Consider the following 21,841-nt stretch of genomic DNA (forward strand, 5'->3'; position numbering starts at 1 on the left):
GTACCATGTGCTTTTGGGTGTCGGCTCCGCCCCTCATTTATGTCCATGTCTGCTATTATAGGTGTATTATGAGCAGCTGACCTTGCTTCTGCTTATATCTGTTCCTGGACTTTTGCCTGTGGAGGTCATTCTGATCTATGAGTGGCCTTTTGGAATATGAAAACCTGTTTGGAACCTGTGTTTTGATTTTTTGAGGACTGGAAATATTTCAGTGAGTGACTTTGAACCTGAAAACCAGTTTGGAGTTTTTTTTTGCTTTCTTGAGCTGTTTTGTTTGATTTTGTGGGCTGGATGGATCCAGTGCCAAACCACTGAACTGCAAACATGTTGGCATGGTGTGGTACCCAAACTGTTGAACTGCAAACATGTTGGCATGGTGTGGTACCCAAACTGTTGAACTGCAAACATTTTGGAATGGTGTGGTACCCAAACCACTGAACTGCAAACATGTTGGCATGGTGTGGTACCCAAACTGTTGAACTGCAAACATGTTGGCATGGTGTGGTACCCAAACTGTTGAACTGCAAACATTTTGGAATGGTGTGGTGCCTCTCCTACTAATGGTGGTTGGTTGTACTGGCAGGCTGGAAGTGGATGGTTAAAAAAAAACACTCAGGTGTAAATCTACGAGTTCAGTGAAATGTACAAAAATGATATGTACTGATATGTAATTTAGTTCAATTTAATGAGATGCAATTTAGTTGTATGTATAAAATGATACAAATATACAAATACACTGGCATCCTACCCATCCTGGCAGCTCAAAGATGTAATTTAAGAATTAAGTGTGCTACTTTTCTTACTGTCACGTGTGTGTGTGTGTGTGTGTGTGTGTGTGTGTGTGTGTGTGTGTGTGTGTGTGTGTGTGTGTGTGTGTCACTTTTCTGGATGGATCCAGTGCCAATCTATTGAACTGCAAGCATTTTTCTGCTCTGCCTTTGTTGACTGAGAACTAAAATAAATGTCAATCTGATCTGCATTTGGGTCTCTGTCAGTGAAGGCCTTACAATAACACTAAAGCTTTTCCGGTTTATGTTCGATATGTATGAATTTGGTGTTGGCCCGGCCCGCCTGGCAAATTTCAAAAGTCAACGTGGCCCCTGAGCCAAAAAGTTTGCCCACCCCTGTCCTAAGCCCTTCATCCAATTTTAATGTGGATACCCTCAAATGAAAGCTGAAAGTCTGGACTTTATGTCCATGTCCATTATATAACTATAACCTGAATATGTTTCAGTAAACAGGTAAAAAAACCAAAATTTGTGTCAGTGTCCAAATATATATGGACCTAATTGTACTTGTGGCTGTTTAGCAATAATTATTTATAGAGCATGGCTTTCTTTCTTTCTTTCTTTCTTTCTTTCTTTCTTTCTTTCTTTCTTTCTTTTTCAACTCGCAATACTCCGTTCATGTTTCTCTGCTCCCTTTAGGTTTCTTCACTCCTCTAAGTCTTAGCATGTACTGTATGTTATAGAAGCCTTCAGTCATTTATCTTCAATCCTGTGAACTTCTATCAGGTTTTATTTTAAACTTGTTTTAAAGAGCTGCATTCAGAGTTCGCGATATAAACCAGAAACTAACGCACGAAAGAGAAATCAAATGGTGCGCAAATCATTTCCTTCATTCTCCGTATTCTGTTACGCAGGTGCTGGATGTTCAGTTGATGTTCTGATCGACTCTCAGATCACGAGTGTTTCCTGCTCATCATTCACACCGAGTGTTTCTTAAGTAGAAACAGAAGATCTTCACTTTTTAAACCAAACACTTGCTTTCAGCAAAAACTAACAGCATGGGATGAAAAAATGCAAACTGATACGAAGGAGATCATGTTCTGGGTGAAGCCTGGTGTACAACCTGATGCAAATTAGCATAAAAATAAAAGTCAATTAAACAAATGGAGTATTAGTTTTGATGAATAGAATAGTAATGAAATGTGAAGAAGGCAAATTGACTTACACACACACACACACACACACACACACACACACACACACACACACACACACACACACCACCTGGATAAGTCATTTCAGATCCTGTTTCATCTTTAATGTAACAGTGTCGTCCTCGTCAGTACACAAATGTAGAAATTTAGAGATTTGGAGATGTGTGAATTATTTATATGATTTATTATTTTCTATAATCTCACATTTTTGTTTGTTAAAACTGCATTAGATATTATTTATGTGTTTATTTACAGCCCTAAAAACATATCTGTCAGGGTGAAATATTGTGGTTCTGTGGATCTGCTCACTAAATGTTTAAAGAAGCTCTGAATACGGCCCGGTACATCACTTTCATGTTGCTATTTCATGTCATTTGTTTTTGAAAGCCGGTAATTTTAACAGAAATCATATTAATTACAAGGAAAAGAAATCACTCTTCATTTCACTTTTACTCTTTTCATGTGTGATATATTCTTTTGTGTGTGTGTGTGTGTGTGTGTGTGTGTGTGTGTGCATGCATATTCCGCTGTGCTTGCATCAGGCACGTGACTGGCGATGACCTCAATGCGTCAATAATCATGACAGTAGAAGAAATACGCATGGAGATGATGATGAACGGAGTCTCTTTAACTCATTACAGTAAATGTGGTGAAACGTCACGACTGGATGTATGAATGATTGAATAAATATTATGTTTATAAATATTTAATATATCATTTTCTTATTTTAAAATATAAATAAAATGACACACACACACACACACAGCACTGGAATGATGCTTCAGTGATGGTGTATGTGATTTGCATTTTCCATCAGGGAATATGAAAAGAAGCGAGACTTCTGGCCTCGAGGGAGAAACCAGAGAATGTAAGAATGAACCTCGATCACATCACACTTGGATTGTGGGCGTGCAAGATATTCTTGCTTTAGAAAGATTAAAAATAAATGCGTAGAATTATCACAGATCTTTAAGAACCTCATATATTAAATTGTATATTTCTTCAGAGGGAGAGAATTTATTTGAGATGCATTTTCCCATCAAAACAATGGCAACAATTCCATCCATCCATTATCTGCAGCCGCTTATCCTGTCCAAGATCACAGGCGAGCTGGAGCCTATCCCAGCTGACTATAGGCGAGAGGCGGGGTACACTCTGGACAAAGTCACCAGATCATCGCAGGGCTGACACATAGAGACAAACAACCATTCACATTCGCACCTACGGTCAATTTAGAGTCACCAGTTAACCTAACCTGCATGTCTTTGGACTGTGGGGGAAACCGGAGCACCCGGAGGAAACCCACATGGACACGGGGAGAACATGCAAACTCCGCACAGAAAGGCCCTCACCGGCCCCGGGGCTCGAACCCGGACCTTCTTGCTGTGAGGCGACAGCGCTAACCCACTACACCACCGTGCCACCTATGTCAACAATTCCCTTTCCTATAAATGACAGATACAGAGGCCACGCCTCCATTAGAATGATTGACAAGTAGAGAGGCCACACCTCTTTTAGTGGAACTGACAGATACAGAGGCCGCACCACCTTTAGTAGAGCTGACAGATACAGAGGCCACACCTTCTTTAGAGGAACTGACAGATACAGAGGCCACACCTCCTTTAGTGGAACTGACAGATACAGAGGCCACACCTCCTTTAGTGGAACTGACAGATACAGAGGCCACACCTCCTTTAGTGGAACTGACAGATACAGAGGCCTCCATTAGAATGATTCACAAGTATAGAGGCCACACCTCCTTTAGTGGAACTGACAGATACAGAGGCCACACCTCCTTTAGTGGAACTGACAGACACAATGGCCACACCTCTTTCATAGAACTGACAGATACAGAGGCCACACCTCCTTTAGTAGAACTGACAGACACTGTGGCCACACCTCCTTTAGTGGAACTGACAGATACAGAGGCCTCCATTAGAATGATTCACAAGTATAGAGGCCACACCTCCTTTAGTGGAACTGACAGATACAGAGGCCACACCTCCTTTAGTGGAACTGACAGACACAATGGCCATACCTCTTTCATAGAACTGACAGATACAGAGGCCACACCTCCTTTAGTAGAACTGACAGACACAGTGGCCACACCTCTTTCATAGAACTGACAGATACAGAGGCCACACCTCCTTTAGTAGAACTGACAGACACAGTGGCCACACCTCTTTCATAGAACTGACAGATACAGAGGTCTCACCTCCTTAAATTGAACTGACAAACACAGTGGCCACACCTCCTTCAGTAGAACTGACAGGTACAGTGGCCACACCTACTTTAATAGAACTGACAGATACAGAGGCCACACCTCCTGTCATAAGGCAGATGCTTTACATTTCTCACATATATTCTGATTGGTTAAGCAGTGTCATGTGATTGGTAGTAAATACAGGAAGTGAATAAACTCACAAGAGGAACTTCTCGTCCCAGATGGGGTTCAGGTTGCCGAAGATAGTCTTGGTCCTGCGCTTGGTTTTGCCCACTTGCACAGTGACGTACGGGTCACTCGAACCCGTCTTATCCTTCGCCTGCAGACCTTGAGCACACATGACTAGAGGAAAAGAAAAAAAAAAGAAGACAAAAAGGAGATATTACTCACGACTCTCACCTTACACTCACACAAGCAAGCGATTAAATGACAGATGGTGTTTATTTTCTACTGATGACAATTTGAACTGAGATTTCCTCAAGACTATGCAGGTTAGGTATGACCTTATGGTGGCGTGTGGTGGGATTAAAATGTAGGCTGTACATTTTGACTACATCCACGCCCACAAGAGACAAACTGCCAGTGGCATGAGTGACTCGTCACTTGCTAGCATGAACTTGACTCACATGGACGTCCACATAAGACGACGAGGTTTAAATGATGCTGTTTGTTCAGCTACGGATTTTTTGGTCTTTTTTTTCTGTTCATTGACTTGCTCCAAACTTTTGATAATATGGATACTGCATAAGCTTTTATATAACACACTCTCTCTGAAGCTACCAATACAATCGGGTTCTAAGTAAGTGTTGATAACGCATGAGTGCTTCTGAAGATCACCCTCCAGCACGGCTTGCTGTCTCTGTCATATTTCACATGGCACCTTAAAGGGACTAAGAGCGCTCTGCGATTAAAAATGAATGAGCCAGATGATTAATTATTCAGGATCCATTTATCCTTGGACTGAGCGAGCAACAGAAATCATCACAATGTCACCAAAACTGATCAGAAAAAAAAAAAAAAAATCTCCACAGTGGAGACAGAGAAGGGAAAAAAGCTGAAACATCTACCAAAATTTCCCAAACTCTATCCCAAACTACGATGCTTCCTTTTTATTCAAAAAGCCATGATTTAAAACTGAGATCCAAGTATGTTTCTGAGGGGCGAGATATTGGAGAAAGTGAAAGATTTCCATGTAGCCTGGAGAGGTTCAGTTTTATTACATCACATCCTCGTTATAGGGACTCCTCTGGGATTAGTACTCGGTTCTCGGTCCACTTCTGTACTTATTATATATTACATTACGAGGCTCAGTGATCTGATCACATGACTTCTCCTAAGACTGCTACACTTATGAAACACATCTCTTTTCCTTCATCCACCTGCCGAGTCTAGACGAAAGAAAACCGCTTCACAGTCCAGCCAATACACAACGCAAAAATTTTGTGTATGTAATTCACATACATTTTTTTTTTTATTATTTATCATGGCCATGTTCTTGCCCAAACTGATAATCAAATCATCAGTTTTTCTTTGGCTAATCAGACACAAGGTACACCACCACACTTGCCGGAGCAGTTAGGGGTTAGGTACCTTGCTCAAGGTACCTCAGGGAATTGAACCAGTGACCTTTTTGGTCCCAAAGCTGTTTCTCTAACCATTTGGCCATGACTTCCCCAAAATTCACATTCATTAACAACATATCTTCCTCACAAACTCAGAAGCAGTGTTTCCATGGTGACAGCTGTTGTGTGCTTTTGCTTGTTGTGACCAACTATGAGGAGTGACCAAAAAGTTCCAAGACTGTTCCTGTTGTGAAGGAACGGAGTGCAGTGCAGTCATGCGCATTCAGTCGGAGTGAGCAGCAACTTTCATGAGTCAGTATGCTGAGTGATGTCATGCTGATAAACATTAAAACCTGCGTTACACGAAATTGCGTTCAAGGAAATTAAATCAAACGCAACTGGACTTGGTTTTAAGTCTTTGAAGATGTTTGACCTCTCATCCAAGAGGCTTCATCGGTTCACTTCTTCAGCTTGACTGCCTAAACTGGGCTCGTCTGACCAGCTGGCATGAGTATCCAGGTATTTAACCTCTGTGGAGTCATTATCAAGGCCACTGATGTCATTGTTTCTTTAGTGCTCCAGGGTGTGACAAAGGCTACATCCACACGACAACGGCAACGAGATGTTATTTAAAAATATATCGCGTCCAAATGGGCAATGATCAGTAAAATATCAGGTCCGTATGGCAACGCAACGCTTGCTGAAAACGATGCAATACACATGCCACACCTCTAGGGGCGCTGTAAGACGGTCCCTTCGGAGAAACCAGAACAATAGAAGAAGTAAGGACGCATGCGCATAAACTATTATACGCGAGACTTCATATTAGCCACAAAGTCAGGAAAATCTGTTCATAAAATTACATTATAATGACCAAATACAATGAAAAGTAATTTTTCCAGTCTCACCTGTGAAAGGTAATCCCATGTGATCTCGTTTGGACGGCAAACCTGTTGGTACAGTTAAACGCAGCACATGAATCTTTATTCTCCGTTTTGACCTATCCAATATGGCGGCGAGGATGACGTATGATTCTACGCGGAAGGCGGCGTCTTTAATGGTCCGGAATAAATTGAATGCTACACGTTGATGGATTAATTTGCTCTTCTACGCCCTTTTTGAGGAATGTATTGTAGGATTTAAACCAACATCTGAAGAGGTGAAATCGCTCCTTTTTTTTCCCTATTTTTGCTGGCGGGATTGACTCTGCCCTAAGGGCACAGTCTCTCTCTCTCTCTCTCTCTCTCTCTCTCACTTTGCACCATTACACAATAAATATTCACAGTGAAAATATTTTGTAAGCGCGTTTCATGAACCAAGTTATAGGATTTGTTGACAACTCGCATCGAGTTCGTTACACTTCTACCCGGCGTGAAGCACTGACAGTCATGTGGTTGTGACGTCATCGTAAACAAATCCGTTCTACTCATCCAGACAACTTCACAATGGCAACATTGCCAGATCTTTCCACTCTGGAACCCGTTCTCAAAAAGATTGCATTTTGGGCACCCAAAACGCCGGTGCCGTGTGGACGCCAGGCCTAAACAATAAGCAATTGTATCGGAGTCACCTGAATCCGTTGCTGTGTGGACAGGGCCTAAATTGGGCTCGTCTAACCAGCTGGCATGAGTATCCAGGTATTTAACCTCTGTGGAGTCATTATCAAGGCCACTGATGTCATTGTTTCTTTAGTGCTCCAGGGTGTGACAAAGTCTTTGGAGTCAGCTTCGTTAGTGCTCCATTCTGTCGTAACGACACTCATTTGGGGTAGTTAGAATTGCTGGAGTCACATGAGGCCATTTGTGAATGACTGTTGTTCTTGGAGGCTAAGGTGTGGAATCTCCTGTGTAGGGATGAAAGGACAGCATTGTACGTGGGAGAATGTGTTCCACACGTTTTTGTGACAATGTGCATATGCACATTTGTGATTTTACCATGAACTTCAAATTTGAGCAGACCACATCTGTGTCAAACTTGGGAAAATTGGCAACAGAAACTCTTGAAGTGCCTCAGCAAGCCTGTGGCAGTGAAGCAATGGGCTGTGCAAGGTGTTCTGACTGGCATTCACACTTCAAGAGTGGCAGAAATCAGGAAGATCCGATGATTCTGATGCACAGAGTGCTCAATTTCTTGGACATTTTCAAGGGTTTGGCTCATGAGGCATTTCAAGGGTCTCTTGCACCATTTCCCGAGTTTGACTAAGAGACAAAATTTGATGTTTGCTCTCTGTGTAAAATGGCAAATGTGCATGTGCAGATTGTAACAAAAACATATGTAACACAGGTTCCGATGTTGACAGCGTGACATCACGTGGCATACTGACTCATGAGAGTCAGTATGCTGCATGATGTTGTGCTGTCAACATCAGAACCTCCAGAAGGCTGGGAAGCCATGGCCTAATGATTAGAGAAACAGCTTTGGGATCAAGAGATTGCAGGTTTGATTCTCTGGACCAGCAGGAATGGCTGAAATGCCTTTGAGCAAGGCACCTAACCCCCAACTGCTTCCCAGACTGCTGTGGGTACATTGTATGTTGCTCTGGGATAAAAGCATCTGCTAAGTACCATTAATGTAAGGAGAGTTATTCCTTACTATTGCTGCATGAATATGACTGTGCTGCACTCTGTTCATTTGCAATAGGAGCAGCCTCAGAACTTTTTGATCACACCTCATATGTTCACCTGTTTTGTCTAAGCTATTTATATCCTGTTATTTATTTTTTTTGTTCCTTGCAAAGTTTTATCGTGCTTTCTGTCCATAAAACTGAACCTTAGCACTCTGTGTTTCTGCGCATCCTAATGAAGCAGTCATCATCCCTAGCGATGGACAGCCAATGATGACTAGAGTTGTAGTCAAGACCAATATTGTTAAGTTGTCAGAGGAGGTGGTCTGAGGCCCTGTCCACACGGCAACGGATTCAGGTGAATCCGATACAATTGTTTATCGTTTCGGCCTGGTGTCCACACGGCACTGGCGTTTTGGGTGCCCCAAAACGAAATCTTTTGAGAACGGGTTCCAGAGTGGAAAGATCTGGCAACGGCGCCGTTGAGAAGTCATCTGGATGAGTAGAACGGATTTGTTTACGATGACGTCACAACCACATGTACTTCACGCCGGGTAGAAGTGTCACGAACTCGATGCGAGTTGTCAACAAATCCTATAACTTGGTTCATGAAACGCGCTTACAAAATATTTTCACTGTGAATATTTATTGTGTAATGGTGCAAAGTGAGAGAGAGAGAGAGAGAGAGAGAGAGAGAGAGAGAATAGCTCTTAGGGCAGAGTCAATCCCGCCAGCAAAAATAGGGAAAAAAAGGAGCGATCTCACCTCTTCAGATGTTGGTTTAAGTCCTACAATACATTCCTCAAAAAAGGTGTAGAAGAACAAATTAATCCATCAACGTGTAGCATTCAATTTATTCCGGACCATTAAAGACGCCGCCTTCCACGTCGAATCATACGTCATCCTCGCCGCCATATTGGATGGGTCAAAGCGGAGAATAAAGATGCCTCATTCATGTGCTGCGTTTAACTGTACCAACAGGTTCGCCATCCAAACGAGATCACATGGGATTACCTTTCACAGGTGAGACTGGAAAAATACTTTTCATTGTATTTGGTCATTATAATGTAATTTTACGAACAGATTTTTCTGACTTTGTGGCTAATATGAAGTCTTGCGCATAATAGTTTATGCGCATGCGTCCTTACTACTTCTATTGTTCTGGTGTCTCCGAAGGGACCGTCTTACAGCGCCCCTAGAGGTGTGGCATGTGTATTGCATCGTTTTCAGCAAGCGTTGCGTTGCCATATGGACCTGATATTTTACTGATCCGTTGCCCATGTGGATGCAATATTTTTTTAATAACATCTCGTTGCCGTTGTCGTGTGGATGTAGCCAAAGTCTTTGGAGTCAGCTTCATTAGTGCTCCATTCTGTCGTAACGACACTCGTTTGGGGTAGTTAGAATTGCTGGAGTCACATGAGGCCATTTGTGAATGACTGTTGTTCTTGGAGGCTAAGGTGTGGAATCTCCTGTGTAGGGATGAAAGGACAGCATTGTACGTGGGAGAATGTGTTCCACACGTTTTTGTGACAATGTGCATATGCACATTTGTGATTTTACCATGAACTTCAAATTTGAGCAGACCACATGTTAGGGTTTTGCTGGGATTCGAACCTGGTTCGTTGGTGTGATAATCCAGCAAACCCCCACTAGGCCACCAGGGGGATGACTCAAATGCAGAGGCGTGAGGCGGAAGTAGAAAAAGAATCAAAAGGTTTATTTAAACTATATACACTATATACAGGGCAAAACAAAAGACAAAAAAAAACCAAAGAGTAAAATCCAAAAGAAAAGCAAAGTGCAAAAATACAAAAGCTAAGAAGATCAAAAAACACAGTACAAAGGAAACTGGAGATAAACATAACAGCACAAAGACTCCGTGACAAGAGGACTGAACTCAGGGGTATAAATACACAAACTAATTAAGGACACAGGTGAAGATAATTAGGCAATTAACACAAACACAAAACACAGGAACAGTGGCGGCCTCTAGAGGCCAAAATAAACACGACATGAAAAGGAAATAACAGCGGCCTCTAGAGGCCAAAACAGTCCTAGTCCTAACAGGACCCCCCCCCTCTAGGAGCGTCTCCTGACGTTCCCAGGGCGATCCGGATGGGCCGAATGGAAGTCCCGACATAGTTCTTTATCAAGGACATCCCGAGCAGGAACCCAGCAGCGCTCCTCAGGACCATAGCCCTCCCAGTCCACCAGATATTGCAACCCGCCGCGGACCCGGCGGGAGTCAAGCAGGCGATTCACAGTGAACACAGTCTGCCCCTGGAAGATGCGGGGGGGTGGGGGGTTCCTAGGGGCAGGGGCATACGTAGACGTCAGTACGGGCCGTAACAGGGAAACATGGAAAGTGGGGTTGATCCTCAGAGTCCGGGGCAACTGGAGCCGGTAGGAGACAGGGTTCACCCTGCGCACCACCTTGAAGGGGCCAATGTAGCGAGGAGCAAGCTTGCGGTTCTCCACCCGCAGTGGAAGGTCCTTAGTGGTATGCGTTCCGTAGGTCCAACTTGGTGAAGACGGTGGCGCCTTGGAGCAGGTCGAAAGCTGTGGACATCAGCGGAAGGGGATATCGGTTGCGCACAGTGATCTTATTCAGGCCCCTGTAATCAATACATGGTCGGAGCCCCCCATCCTTCTTGCCGACAAAGAAGAAGCCGGCTCCAGCAGGTGAAGTGGAGGGTCGAATAAACCCAGAGACCAGGGCATCTTTGAGGTATTCCTCCATGGCCTTGCGTTCTGGCTGAGAGAGTGAAAACAGTCTGCCACGAGGAGGGGTAGTCCCAGGGAGCAAGTCGATGGCACAGTCGTAGGCCCGGTGCGGAGGAAGAACGGCGGCCCTGCTCTTGCTGAATACCTCCTTGAGATCCCAGTACTCTGTGGGAACTTGAGATAACTCGGTGAGATCAGGGGGCTCGGCAGGAGACACAGGAGAGCTAGAGAGCAGACAAGAGGCATGGCATGCAGGGCCCCATTCCACAACCTGGCTTGTTACCCAGTCTATGCGAGGGTTGTGGCGAGTAAGCCAAGGAAGGCCTAGAATAACTGGGAACTCAGGTGAAGGAATCAGGTGCAGGGATATTTCTTCCTTGTGACCTTGAGACTGGAGGAAAACTGGAGAAGTAACTTGGGTGACTCTTCCATCACCTAACGCTTGGCCATCGAGGGCAGACACAGACAGTGGGACTTCAAGAGGTGCAGTCGGAATATTGATGCTTTGGGCGAAGTGAATATCCATAAAGTTCCCAGCCGCCCCTGAGTCTATCAAAGCTTGACAAGAGTGGACAGACTCACCCCAGGAGATGGAGACCGGGATGTAGATTCCTTGGCCAGGGAGTCCGGGAGAGAGGGTAGGCCCCGTCACAACCCTCCCTCGGCTGGACGGGGCGGTCCTTTTCCCAAGAGTTCGGGACATGATGCTCGGAAGTGACCAGGCTTGCCACAGTAGATGCAGCACTTGTCCCTCCTTCTGCGCTCCCTCTCAGATGCGGAGAGGCGAGTACGACCCACTTGCATGGGTTCTGGACAGTCACTGAAGGAGGTAGACGGTCTCCAGGTAGAGGTAGGGAGGCTGGGGGGGCTCAAGGCTTGGTGGCGTTCTCTCATCCTGTTGTCCAGACGAATAGCATGTGAGATGAGGGTTTCGAGGTCACTTGGGCATCCAATAGAGGCCAGACCGTCCTTGATGGGGTCAGACAGACCATGGTGGAAGGCTGACACCAGGGCAGTCTCGTTCCATCCACTTACTGCTGCGAGTGTTCGGAACGAGATGGCGTAATCTGCGACGCTTCCTCCTTGCCGGATGGACATGAGCTTTCGGGCTGCGTCGGTACTGATGTCTGCCTGATCGAAGACCCGAAGCATCTCTTCAGAAAACAGCTGGAAATCAAAGCACTCAGGTCCCTGTCTTTGCCAGATAGCAGTAGCCCAGGCTCGCGCCTTACCAGCTAATAAGGTGATCACAAAGGCAATCTTGCGGCGATCCGTAGTGTAGGTGGTAGGCTGAAGCTCAAAGGTGAGTTGACACTGGGTAAGGAACTCTCGGCACTCACTGTGCTTGCCGTCATACCTCTGTGGTGCAGGAAGGCTGGGTTCGCGAGGTGAAGAAGGCAGCATGGCAGGAGGCACTGGAGCAGGAGTGGGAGCTGGATCAGGAGCAGGAGATGCAGGCAGAGATGTCAGCTGTGCCAGGGTTTTCCCAATTTGCTGAAGCAGTTCCTCGTGGCGAGCAAGGGCCTCACGTTGGCTGGTGAGCGTACGTCCATGAGCGTCCATGGTCGCTCCGAAGCGTGTCAAAGCTGCCATAATTCCCTGAAGGTTGGCCGGGTAAACAGTTGAAGCAGCCTCTGCTGAGTCGGTCATGACGGAGTCTTTCTGTTAGGGTTTTGCTGGGATTCGAACCTGGTTCGTTGGTGTGATAATCCAGCAAACCCCCACTAGGCCACCAGGGGGATGACTCAAATGCAGAGGCGTGAGGCGGAAGTAGAAAAAGAATCAAAAGGTTTATTTAAACTATATACACTATATACAGGGCAAAACAAAAGACAAAAAAAAACCAAAGAGTAAAATCCAAAAGAAAAGCAAAGTGCAAAAATACAAAAGCTAAGAAGATCAAAAAACACAGTACAAAGGAAACTGGAGATAAACATAACAGCACAAAGACTCCGTGACAAGAGGACTGAACTCAGGGGTATAAATACACAAACTAATTAAGGACACAGGTGAAGATAATTAGGCAATTAACACAAACACAAAACACAGGAACAGTGGCGGCCTCTAGAGGCCAAAATAAACACGACATGAAAAGGAAATAACAGCGGCCTCTAGAGGCCAAAACAGTCCTAGTCCTAACACCACATCTGTGTCAAACTTGGGAAAATTGGCAACAGAAACTCTTGAAGTGCCTCAGCAAGTCTGTGGCAGTGAAGCAATGGGCTGTGCAAGGTGTTCTGACTGGCATTCACACTTCAAGAGCGGCAGAAATCAGGAAGATCCGATGATTCTGATGCACAGAGTGCTCAATTTCTTGGACATTTTCAAGGGTTTGGCTCATGAGGCATTTCAAGGGTCTCTTGCACCATTTCCCGAGTTTGACTAAGAGACAAAATTTGATGTTTGCTCTCTGTGCAAAATTGCAAATGTGCATGTGCAGATTGTAACAAAAACATATGTAACACAGGTTCCGATGTTGACAGCATGACATCACGTGACATACTGACTCATGAGAGTCAGTATGCTGTGTGACGTTGTGCTGTCAACATCAGAACCTCCGGAAGGCCGGGAAGCCATGGCCTAATGATTAGAGAAACAGCTTTGGGATCAAGAGATTGCTGGTTTGATTCTCTGGACCAGCAGGAATGGCTGAAATGCCCTTGAGCAAGGCACCTAACCCCCAACTGCTTCCCAGACTGCTGTGGGTACATTGTATGTTGCTCTGGATAAAAGCGTCTGCTAAGTACCATTAATGTAAGGAGAGTTATTCCTCACTACTGCTGCATGCATATGACTGTGCTGCACTCTGTTCATTTGCAATAGGAGCAGCCTCAGAACTTTTTGATCACACCTCATATGTTCACCTGTTTTGTCTAAGCTATTTATATCCTGTTATTATTATGTTTTTTGTTCCTTGCAAAGTTTTATCTTGCTTTATGTCCATAAAACTGAACCTTAGCACTCTGTGTTTCTACGCATCCTAATGAAGCAGTCATCATCCCTAGCGATGGACAGCCAATGATGACTAGAGTTGTAGTCAAGACCAACATTGTCAAGTTGTCAGAGGAGGTGGTCTGAGACACCACTTATCAGCCACCTACAATGCAGTCCTTGGCACACTTCCCAGAAAACTGAATACACATCCACACCAAGGCTCAGCTGACTTCAATGACTCACATGATGGCAGAGAGACAATGACCCAGAGATCACCTTAACGACCTTCTAGGCTGCTAACACCGTCCACACCTGGCCTCCAGTGACCCTAACAACATACAGGATGGCTGAGAGGGTCAACGATCCATGTGACCTCAATGACTCTCCTTAGGGTTGCTTTTGGTCCACTAGAGGATAAATACCTGGAACTCCCCACTAGTCAGACAGAACTGAAGAAGCCTTTCGGATGAGAGGTGAAACATCTTCAAAGATTTCAAGCAAGTCCAGTTGCCTTCTTTAGCACCTACAGTTTACGATGACCTGGATGACTGAGAACCTTCACAGACAACAATGACTACATTTACATGCACATCCAAATCGAGCTGCTGTCGGTAATCGAGCTGAAGGTCCCAGCAGGGTGCCAGAGAAATCCAATCCTACATGCACACAATGAAATCGGGCTATTGTGTGAGGTGCATTGTGCACCCGAGCCACAGGTGGCGCTACACGCCCCATCGTGTTGGTACACTTCCGGTTGTCGTCATGAAGAAGAGCTATTCAAGAGTGTAAACAAAGTTATCAGTTCCGTGTTCTCCATTGCGCGTTTTTCTCCCGTCCATGAATTTTAATATATTCAACTCCTTAAGCTGAATGAGCATGAACTCTGTCTCCTCATTGCTCCAGAAGTGCACGTTTCTGCTTGTCTGTGGCAGTGGGGGCGTGGTCAAGCGCCGGTCTGCGACAGGAGGGTGGAGCCAGGGAAGGTGAGTGGCAGAACGACGGTACACCTGACGGTAATTAACCTGTGTTTGTGTGTCTTCCCAGTAACCGCGCCCTATTTAAGGAGGCAGAGGGAGCGCAGAGGGGAAACTCATCCCGGGACTAGAACACAGCGTGCGCGTGCGTGTGTGTGTGTGTGTGTTTTTCTCTCAAGAATAAAAGTAGGCTGTTAAACTGAAAAGTCTGACAATAAAAAGCCTATTAGTACCAGAAGCTTTGTCCTGCCGTCCTCTGTGCTCCACCCACACTTCAGAGAGCTCTACATCCACATTTTCTCTTCTTCGTTTGTTCCTCCTGACCTCTTCTGCTGCTCGCTACTACTGCTGTCATGCCGACCGAGGCTGTTGTGTTTCCCGCTTGTGGTCTCGTCACTTGTCACTTCCGGAAGTAGCTCGACAACTAGCTCGATAGGGTATACATGCACAAAGTAGCTCGGCAGAAATCGCATAAACTAGGTCGTGTAGCTCGATTCCGAGAAATCAAGTTCGGTTCAATTTCAGCCGAATTAAGGTGTATACATGGCATTTTGAACTTCGATTTCAGTCGAGCAACGGCAGAAATTCGATTCTCTCTATGTGCATGTAAACGTAGTGATTGTCAAGTCTAAAGACAAGTCCAAGACCAAGACCAGAACTAGCCAAGATCAATTCAAGACCGAGTATTAATGTGGTTTAGGCCAAGTCAAGATCGATTTCAAATAAAAGCGAAAGTGAGTCATGATTGAGAACATCAAATCCATTTTTTGAGGCCAAGCCTCAGGTTCATTCATGTATTGCACCATTGATTAGACTCTTTTCTAGATGATAATGATGAAGACCAAGTCAGTATAGCAAACATCTTGAAACCAGTCTGGATTCCCACAGTCCCAACCACTACCACTATTAGCTCAACAAAAAATGTGTTGCTGTCTTGCATCTATCTATGAGTGAGTGTGTATAATGGATAAGAGAAGGACTTGTGGAGAAGTGCTGATCTGGTTTTTTTTCCCTAATTTCTGGAAGGATATAAAGTACATTGGGTTTTGCAGCTCTCAGACTTTTTGGACTCTAAAAAGGCACTTAAAATCAAAGAATAATATTGAACCCTAGATAGGGTGAAACGTTCTCCTTGAATCGAGTCAGGATCGATAAAAATACGCCTGGACATTTATCGTATGATTAATAAATAAACCAGGGATCCATAAACACATTCTAAATAAAGAGGAATTCAATTCAGGTGGAGAGATAATTTAAACCAGGTGTTTGTTATTCTCTCTCTCTCTCTCTCTCTCTCATATTGACATTTCTGCAGAAGTGCAAACTTGGCAAGGATCTGCAAAGTCGAGGAAAAACCATCGCTGCTGACACACATACCGTGGTAGACTTTTGCTAGCCTGTTCTGTGAGTCCGCTGATAATTAGGCTCCTCTCACTGCTGAATGAACCAGTAGCTATGAGGTTTTTTCACTTCAATGCAGCAGAACAACTACATGCTGAGACCAGAATTGCAAATCGAGACCATCTGTGTGAAAGTGGGTAAACTATAAACAAAAGCAAGCAAGCAAAATCCTATATGTTTGAAAAGATGAGATATGAAACATCAGAATATAAATGTGACTTAGTGACTTTAAATGTGGCATAGTTGTTGGTTCCAGATGATGGTTCGACTGTTTCAGAAACTGCTGACCAAGAAGGAAAATATTGGAAGCATGTGTGAGATCTTGGTTAATGTACGGAGTGCAATCTTGGCTCCCAAAAGAAAATGAAATACATAAAATGGAAGTGTGCTGGCTCCAATGCTTAAAAAGTATGGTTAAAGGGGGCTGGAGAAGACACAACTCAGAGGAAGGTGACCACATCCATCCATTATCTGTAATCGCTTATCCTGTGCAGGGTTGCAGACAAGCTGGAGCCTATCCCAGCTGACTATGGGTGAGAGGCGGGGTACCCCCTGGAAAAGTCGCCAGATTATCACAGGGCTGACACATATACTGTAGACACACAACCATTCACACCTACGGTCAATTTAGAACCACCAAATAACCTAACCTGCATGTCTTTGGACTGTGGGGGAAACCGGAGCACCCGGAGGAAACCCACACAGACACGGGGAGAACATGCAAACTCCACACAGAAAGGCCCCCGTCAGGCACTGGGCTTGAACCTAGAACCTTCTTGCTGTGCAGCAACAGTGCTAACCACTACACCACCATGCCACCTAAGGTGAATACAAGTTTGAGTATTCTAACAAAGACCTAAAAAGTATTGTCAAAACAACGCCCTTACAAAACTTCATATCTGCACAACATCTCAAATACATCGGTCATGTATGTAGAGCAGAAAACACCACCTACATGAAGAAGTTGTTATTCACTAAATCAACAAGAAAATACTACCATGATCCATGGATAAAATATGCAAGAATTCTCAACCTTACTATCGCTGAAGCAAAGAAGTTAAAGTCCTTCCCGCACCATATGGCGCATTAGGCAGCGCCGATGTCCATGCCTGTCACCCTCGGCCTCTCGCCTTTATTACATAACTAGGGTTACAGTGGGGGGCTATGTACCATTTTATGATGGTCTTTGGTATGACCTGACCGCAAGTAGAACTTGTGATCTCCCGATCAAGACGCTAACCACTAGGCTCCTTGCCAGTATCCAAAGAAGTTAACCCAGTCTAAATTGTACTTCGCCAAGCTAGTCAATGATAAAACAAGCTTGCCTCATCCACCTCAACAAAGTACAGTAAATGCAGGAACTCACAGGTACAGGTACAGGTAGGATATCCTGAGAATTTCACACACAGCAATCTTTAGATAAAACTGAACAGCTGACAGATTGGACAAACGTCACCTGTTGTCTTTTTCTAATCTTCACCTGTCCAGTTTGGGTGAGTCTTTGCCCACTTTAGATTCAGATTCCTGTTTTTGGCTGACAGGAGTGAAACCTGATGTGATCTTTTGATGCTGTAACTGCCTCAAGGTTTGACATGTCATAATGCTTTTCTGCTCTCCATGTTTGTAAAGAGTAGCTGTTGCCTTCTTTTCTGCTCAAACCAGTCTGGCCTTTCTCTTCTGAGCTCTCTCATCAACAGAACTGCCACTCATTGGGTCAATTTGATTTTTTTTCCATTATAGAGTTCCCCCATTTTCTCCCTTGTTTGCTCTTGCCAAGTTTCCCCCCATCAGCCAGCTGATGGCTACCAACTTGGGTTTGCGTAGTCCGTTAATATAATCATTTATTACTAATACATGAGGTACAGTACCGTGAGCTGGCCTAGTGGTTAGCATGTCTGCCTCTCTATTGGGAAATCGTGAGTTCTACTTGCAGTCAGGGTCATACTAAGGGCCATCATAAAAATGGTATCTACTGCCATCTGGCAAGTCACGCTGAAATACAGACGGAAGTTAAACTCTCGTGGTTACCAGAGGACCCGCCCCCACTGTAACCCTAGCTGTATAGGCGAGAGGCCGAGGGCTACAGAAACAGAGATTGACGCCACCCAATGGACCTTAATGGTCTGGTTAGTACTGGGGTGGGAGACTGCCTGGGAAGACCAGGGCATGGTGTGGAAAGGACTTTAGACTTCAGACACAAAGTATAAAAGTCAATATGTCAAGTTCTATGTATGAATGAATAAATAAATAAATAAATAAATAAGCCAATAAAAGCAGAGATGGTTGTTCTGACTGACCAGTGATGGCGATCTTGGCTGACCATTTGGACGTCCCCTCAAGTACGGCCTGTTTGGCGCTCTTTAGGTGAGTGCTGAAGTCTTCTTTGGAGAGCTGGAACATGTCTTGGATGAGCTCGAACACCTCAGGCCGGTTCTTCTCGCGGATCTTCATCCTTTCCTTCATGGCCATGATGATGTTCTGGGTCTTATCCTCAGCGCCATGCTTGGAGCTTTTCTCAACTGCACCTAGAACGGAAAGAATATTTTGTTTTGATGTTTTTATATGTAAGGAATAAAACACTACGGACTATGGTGTAAAGTTGATGAGTATCCTATACCGTAACTGCACATCCCTAAGTGTTTTATTCCTCCTATTCCACAGCACTTTGCTGAAAATTGGAATTTAATTCATTAGTGAACCATGTCATCATTTTATCTGTTTATTCTTACATATAATACTGTGTATAAAAAGTTAGTTCCTGTTCTCACTTATTTTATAGCAGCTATAAACAGTCTTTCCCTCACCCACCTCTCTCTTTTTCTCTCTCTTTTGAAGTTAATAAGATAAAAATAAACAATCACAGCTTATGTTATCAGGAGACCAAAAAGCGTAAACTCCTGTGTCCTGAAGACGTTGGAAAGCTGTTACACAGCACTGACACTGGAGACTCCTTCCATAAATGTTACCTAAACATCTCCTTACTTGAAGAAAACATCACCATCAGTTGTTGTTATAGGAAACGAATCAGATGAATGGTTCTGGCCAATCAGAATGCAGAATTCAACAGCGCTGTGGTATGGTATGAGTAAATATGCACACGTGATAAGTTTCAGGTTTTTTTGGATAGTTTTGGTTTGTCCGCTTCTCACTTCCTCCATTCTTCTCTCTCTCTCTCTCTCTCTCTCTCTCTCTCTCTCTCTCGCTCAGCCCGTCCTCTTCTCTTGACCTTAATTCACTTATCAAATGTTTGATGTTGAGTGAAATTGTAAACAGGAGCTGATGCAAAGTCAATTGTCATTTGCAAAATAAAGGAAATCAAGGAATACAATTGTGTTTACAGAACGAGAGAGAGAGAGAGAGAGAGAGAGAGAGAGAGAGAGAGAGAGAGAGTACAGTGTGGTCATGCTGGAAACCAGAACTGACTTAATGTTCAATTTAATGGCATTTAAAAATCCCCATCACCCCGCTGCCAGCAAGTATATCACTAATGTCTTTAAGTAAATAATAATAATAATAATAATAATAATAATTATTATTATTATTATTATTATTATTATTATTATTATCGTGACATCACATGGCCATATGAGCTTTATATAAGCAGTTAACAAATAGCTAACTCTTACACATCTCTCTCTCTCTCTAGCATCTGTCCCTCTCTCTGTCCTCTCTCTCCTTCTCTGTCTTCTCTCTAGCATGTCTCTCTCTCTCTCTCTCTCTCTCTCTCTCTCTCTCACACTTGTCTGTCTTTCTTTCACACTCTAGCATCTCTAGCATCTGCCCCTCTCTCTCTCTCTCTCTCTCTCTCTCACCTGTCTGTCTTTTCACACTCTAGCATCTCTAGCATCTGCCCCTCTCTGTCTTCTCTCTCTCTCTCTCTCTCTTTCTCTCTCACCTGTCTGTCTTTTCACACTCTAGCATCTGCCCCTCTCTCTCTTCTCTCTCTCTCTCTCACCTGTCTGTCTCTGTTTCACTCTCTCTCTTTCTCTGTCTTCTCTCTCTAGCATCTCTCTCTCTCTCTCTCTCTCTCTCACCTGTCTGTCTTTCTTTCACACTCTGTCACACACTCTCCCTAGCATCTGCCCCTCTCTCTCTCTTCTCTCTCTCACCTGTCTGTCTCTATTTCACACTCTCTCTGTCTTCTCTCTCTCTAGCATATCTCTCTCTCTCTCTGTCTCTGTCTCTTTCTCACCTGTCTGTCTCTCTTTCACACTCTGTCACTCTCTCTCTCTCTTTCGCTCCCTCTCTAGCATCTGCCTCTCTCTCTGTCTCTCTCTCTAGCATCTGCCTCTCTCTCTCTCTCTCTCTCTCTAGCATCTGCCTCTCTCTCTCTCTCTCTCTCTCTCTCTCTCTCTCTCTCTCTCTCTCTCTCACACACACACACACACACACACACACTCTCTCTCTCTTTGGGTCTGATGATTTATCCTGACGGCTTGTTCTATAAATCCTGCTGAATAAAGGCCCATTTGCTGTGTTGGCAGGTGGCCATATTTGCGAGGGTCACTTCAAAAAGGAACTCCAACAAAAGGCACTAACACACGTCAGACTCTCAACAGCGTTATTACGCGCCATAACACACCACTTTCAAAGCCGAGGCCGTAAACAGGAGCCTCGATATTTTAAACCCTGGCTTGATTTTATCCTTCCATTATCGCTATGCTAATAAAACACCTCACAGTGAAGCTGAAAACTCATCCTGGCAGGCGTCCTGAATTTTATCGGTTCACCTGAGGAGGACGAATCCCAAACTCACGGCAGCTATTTTATTTATTTATTTTTTTTTTTTTGGAGGAACTAACTAGCGAGCGACGAGCAGGGTCGATTTACTGATTAGCGAGTTAGCTATACAAGCTGTGAGGTTGTGTTGTGTTATGTTACGTTATCTATTAACCATGTGGATGTAAATTTTAAGATGAATTTACATTGAGAAGGGACGTGCAGTGCAATAACTCCTTACATTTGGACAGTACTGGATGCACAGTATGCTACAGTGTAATATATTCCAAAAATAACATTTCGGGAATGTTTTTCTCCCAACATTCCCAATCAGCGAAAGTTAGCACTTGTGCTAATTTTCCAACAATGGAAAATATTGCAGCAAGGTTGTAAGAAAGATTATTAAGTAACCCAAATCAACAAAATCACCTGTCATTAAACATCTGGAAAGCATGCTGTCCAAACATAGAGCATGTGTCCTAATAACAAAACTGAACTGAGTTTGTCAAACAATGACACAGATGCTGAAATTAAACGATTACAGGAAACATTCACTCTAAAAAAAACCTGTCTATTATTAAAATGTGATCTTCACGAGTATCCATGATGGACTGTTAGCAAGACTGCTAACTTCTAATGGGAATAAAAAGAGAGAAAAACAAACAAACGATCAATAAACTCAGAAAGAAATTCCTAAACTCATCACAAATATTTCAATATAAACGTTGTCCTGTTGATTGTAAAGCACGTCTGGTGTCTGATCTGCTCCAGACACACTGCAGTAAACACACACAC

At 44.1% G+C, this 21,841-nt stretch overlaps 1 protein-coding gene across 1 annotated transcript in view; it reads right to left on the minus strand.

The window, feature by feature from the left end:
• Positions 1-21,841, minus strand: part of LOC132888443 (protein unc-13 homolog C-like) — a 567,940-nt gene that overhangs the window by 461,985 nt on the left and 84,114 nt on the right. The window contains exons 9-10 of the mRNA XM_060924493.1: positions 18,625-18,852; positions 4,367-4,508 (exon numbers count right to left, since the gene is read on the minus strand). Of these exons, the coding sequence (XP_060780476.1) occupies positions 4,367-4,508; positions 18,625-18,852 (370 nt within the window). The remainder of the gene's footprint in view (positions 1-4,366; positions 4,509-18,624; positions 18,853-21,841) is intronic.

This window comes from Neoarius graeffei, chromosome 6, assembly GCF_027579695.1.
Source record: "Neoarius graeffei isolate fNeoGra1 chromosome 6, fNeoGra1.pri, whole genome shotgun sequence".
Lineage (NCBI taxonomy): Eukaryota > Metazoa > Chordata > Actinopteri > Siluriformes > Ariidae > Neoarius > Neoarius graeffei.